This window comes from Microtus oregoni, unplaced genomic scaffold (assembly GCF_018167655.1).
Source record: "Microtus oregoni isolate MIOR12 unplaced genomic scaffold, Mior012 000050F_019, whole genome shotgun sequence".
Taxonomy (NCBI): Eukaryota; Metazoa; Chordata; class Mammalia; order Rodentia; family Cricetidae; genus Microtus; species Microtus oregoni.
The window spans coordinates 1-4534 of record NW_024543243.1 but is presented as its reverse complement, the minus strand read 5'-3'; the positions used below and the strand labels follow the sequence as shown (position 1 = coordinate 4534).

General features: G+C 44.0%; 1 protein-coding gene across 1 annotated transcript; it reads left to right on the top strand.

Moving 5' to 3' along the window:
* Window positions 1-321: 321 nt before the first annotated feature.
* Window positions 322-934, top strand: LOC121437003 (ATP synthase F(0) complex subunit C2, mitochondrial-like). The gene has a single exon (XM_041636888.1). The coding sequence runs from the start codon at window positions 363-365 to the stop codon at window positions 783-785; it is 423 nt and encodes a 140-aa protein (XP_041492822.1). The 5' UTR covers window positions 322-362; the 3' UTR covers window positions 786-934.
* The last annotated feature ends 3600 nt before the right edge of the window (window positions 935-4534 follow it).

The window sequence follows — 4534 nt, the reverse complement described above, 5'->3', positions numbered from 1 at the left end:
TTGTTCTGAACTGTCTCTTTTCTCTTGTCTGTACATCCAATGAATCATCACATTCCATACACTTCAATTACCAAGTATAGTTCCAATTCAGTCCTTTCTCTGTTCTTTCTAATTATTACCTCACTAAATCTAACAAAACATCTCTGTTAAATTATTGTACCCATTCAAGAAATGTGTACTGAGGGTATCATGTGCCAAGCAGTCTAACACAGCATTCCCCAACTAGTCTGCTCCAGTTTTTATCTTCACGGTACATCCTTCCACAACCAAGTATTGTAGTGATATTTCATTTGTGTTTTAATAAATAGAGCTTGGCTCTACCCTGGGAGCAGCTCTCTTGCCTTGGCCCCTCACCCCTGAAAATGTATGCCTGTTCCAGGTTCATCTCCACCCGATCCTTGGTCAGGAGCACCTCTCAGCGTCTGAGCCGTCCTCTGTCTGCAGTGGAGCTGAACCCACAGACACGGAGAGATGAGGCCCTCAGCAGCTTAGCAGTCCCTCGTCCTTTGACCTCACTCGTCCCTAGCCGCAGCTTCCAAACCAGTGTCATTTCCAGGGACATCGACACAGCCGCCAAGTTCATTGGGGCTGGGGCTGCTACTGTTGGGGTGGCTGGCTCTGGGGCTGGGATTGGAACTGTTTTTGGGAGCCTCATCATTGGTTATGCCAGGAACCCTTCTCTGAAGCAACAGCTCTTCTCCTACGCCATTCTGGGCTTTGCCCTCTCGGAGGCCATGGGGCTCTTTTGTCTAATGGTGGCCTTTCTCATCCTCTTCGCCATGTGACGCAGCTATCTCCACTTCACCTCCCGTAGTTCTTTTGTGTCCCGTCTGCCCTGTATGTTCCTTTTCCTGTACCTCCCCAGGAAGTCTGGGGAAAGTGATTGGCTCAGGGTTTGACAGAGAGAAGACAAATAAATACTGTACTAATAAGATGTTAAAAAAAAAAAAAAAAAAAAAAAAAAAAAAAAAAAAAAAAAAAATAAATAGAGCTTGTCTGAAGATCAGAACACAAAACAGCCACACTAGTCCACCATACAGGCCAGGCAGTGGTGGCACACACCTTTAATCTTAGCAGACACACTAGTTAGCCATAGAGGTGGTGGTGGTGCACACATTTAATCCCGGCACTAGAGAGGAATAGAAGACGGGAGGAGACAGGAACTCGCTCTCTTTCAGTCTGAAGATTTCATAGAGGTAAGCGCTCTCTAGTGGCTTGGCTGCTTTACTTTTCTGATCTTCAGGTTGAACCCCACTATCTTTCTCTGTTTTGTTATTATTTGTGCTACACAATACCAGGATTGAATTCATGGTCTTATGCATGCGAAGCAAGCACTCCATCACTGAGATGTATCCTTATTCCTCCTGCAGAATTCTTTTTTTTTTAATTTATTTATTTATTAAAGATTTCTGTCTCTTCCCCGCCACCGCCTCCCATTTCCCTCCCCCTCCCCCAATTAAGTCCCCCCCCCCCCAGCCCGAAAAGCAATCAGGGTTCCCTGTCCTGTGGGAAGTCCAAGGAACCCCCACCTCCATCCAGGTCTAGTAAGTTGAGCATCCAAACTGCCTAGGCTCCCACAAAGCCAGTGTGTTCCTGCAGAATTCTTAACCTGGTAGTAACACAGAATAACTCAACCCCCTTCCCCCACATTAGTTCCATGCTTTAAATAGCTTCATGCTAAACATCAGTTGGCTTCTCTCCGACCTTAGGGGAAATCCCAAACTTCTTAATATGATTTTACAATCCTTTGTGACCAGGTTCCTCCATACACCTCTAGTCTCATCTTTTATTGCTCACCTTGAGCAAGTCCCTTATCTCATCTGATATTTCTCATATGAAAACTAAGGATAATAAAAGTGCCGATCTCAGAGGTATTTGAGAGGATTAAATGAAATAATACATGGAAAGCACTTAGCACACTACCTAGTGCATATTAAATATTAATACGTGTTATCTACTGGTGATGGGAATAAGAATCTTAGCCATTCTCCATCCTGCTCTGGCATAAACTCCTGTTTTTAGTGCTCACTGTTGTTTTATATTGTAGGCTCTGCTAATCAGACTATAAAGTCTTTAAAGATGAGCACCATGATTTAAGGTACCGGTTACAATCCCCAATAGTACTTAGCACAATGCTAAACACAATGGAGCTTAATGAATGTTTTTTGATAAAAATTCATAGAGGAGAAAAGTGGTTGAAGTGTTACTGACTCACTGGAAGAGAACTTGATTCTTTTAAGTACAAAGGACAAAGTGGTAGCTCAGTCTTGTTATTCCAGCACTTGCAAGGCTAAGGCAGGAGAATTTCTGGGACATTGAGGCCAGCCCGAGCCACATTGGGAGCTCCAGGCTAACCTGGGTTATGTAGTGAGTCCCTGTCTTAAAAAAATAAAAGATAAAATTATCAACACCCCCCCCATATCTATCCCCTGAGAGCATCATTTGTCTATACCTTCCAGCCTAATGTGTCACTAAGTTAGCATGGAACTTGGCAATACTCATTGTAAGTCAGGGGCTCTTTTCAGGTGGTTTGCTGCCAGTATCCTGTTTTTGACAGAAATGGAGTGTGAAAGCATGCAGGTACTTAATTCTATTCTCTGGCAAATAGACAGTATGCAATTTGCCTACTCATCTGTGATATCAGATGTTTGCTTCTAAAATATCAGCATCCAATCTAGGCTTTCAAAAACAAGGTAAATTCCATCCCATTAGAAAGCCAATCGAATCCTGAATTGGGTTGGAGCTCTTGGCTGGTGACCAGGCAGCAATCAGAAACCCAGAAGAGCCCCCAGAGGGCTTAAAGACGCAGGGCTCTTCAGTTGCTAGAACACCCCACCCCGAGGAACTTGGCAAGAACTTCGTAGTATGTTCAGTAGAAAATAAATGAACGCCTTGCTTTGTTTCCTCTCCCTTTACACATTTCTTCCCTACATCTACCATTATTAGCCTTCCCTGCCTAGTCCTGTCACTTCATGTCCTGAGACAGTCATTGTCCTTGGACCTGAGATTTTACTACTAAGACATCTTTGGACGCTCAGATGTCCCATGCCAAAGTGTGATTCCTTATACACAGATTGCATTTGAAGAGCAAAGGTGGAGCAGTGTGGTTCTATGCAACATGGACTCCAATTGGTACAAAAAAAATCTTTGAGATAAAATTTTACAGGCTTATGATTATTGCAAAACCATTTGGGGCCTTTGATTTTATGGAGGAGAAGGTGAAATTGGCTTGGTATGTGGAAAAGGATGAGGGATTTTGGTGGGGGGCAATCTCCACACAGGAGAGAAAATACTTTAGTTTAGAAGAATGGAAATACCAAGTTCTCTGCTGTTGTTGCCATTTTTCTTCTTATATGGAGAAGACCCAAAGGAATTGAAACAGTGAATCAAATACCCATGACCCAGTTTAAACACAAACATCGCAGTGGCCAATTGCCTTCTTTCCACCTATATCTTCTTTACACACAGCCCTTGTTCCTCTAAAAGCACAAAGATGAACGTGCAGACAGTCATCTGTAGAGTAAGCAGGAGTAGCACCATGCAAGGGTACTGAGACATATGCTCTTAGAGAGATGACCACAACAGGGACAGCATGCCCAAAAACTGTTCACTTGCCATGTGGGCTGAGATGTAGGGATGCCTTTCTGTGCTGAAGAAGTAAGTAGCTAACATTCTGAGTGTACATGCACTTTTCAGTTCTCATTCCAACGAAGAACAAGAGTTCACCACTGATACACACACACAAAATGCATTCACTTTTGCAGAGGAGATCTAATGAAATGCTTTCACTGCTACAGTGTGTTCTCAGAGTCTGTTTTCAATGTGGGAATATTAAGTGTATTTGAGGCAGTAACTCTTTACTGCCAAACTCTTTGAAATTGTTTAGAAAACTTGTATCTCAAAGACACTCCTTTTTTACCTTGCGCTGTCGTGATGCCCAGCCTTTAGAAGAAGGACATTTTCAGCAAGTAAGCCCAGGTCCTATAGTAAACTGACTGACTATAGGTGGGGCAGTGTTAATACCTAGAGCTGATTACAGTATTTTCAGTACACACATGGCCCCAATAAGAGTTTGATCATGAGGCCTCCTTCATTCTCCCTCTCCTTCCTCCCCCAAGACAGGCTCTTAGGATGGGGGGGGGGGGAGAGGGGGCGCTACCATGGGCTGCCAACGATTGGCCAAGAAAGGCAAGACTATGTACGTGCATGGGAGGCTGAGGCTAAGGAATGCCACGTCCCCAAACAGACAATCTATTCTTCTAGGGATCCAGAGACTTAGTGAAGAAAAAAGTGGGCTTTTCAGGGCTATCTCCTTCTACGACTCAGTGACCAGGGAACAAACAACTCTCTAAGCTGCGCGGGACAGTGCAGTGAGCCGAAGCTTTGGAGCTGGAGATTTAGAACTGCATCTTGGCTTACTGTGCATGTGACCTTGAGTAAGGCATCTCATTCCTCTGACCCTTGGGTTCATTGTTGAAAAGGAGGACGTGGCCTACTCTATTACAAGGTTCTCTCAAACACCGAGAATGCAAAC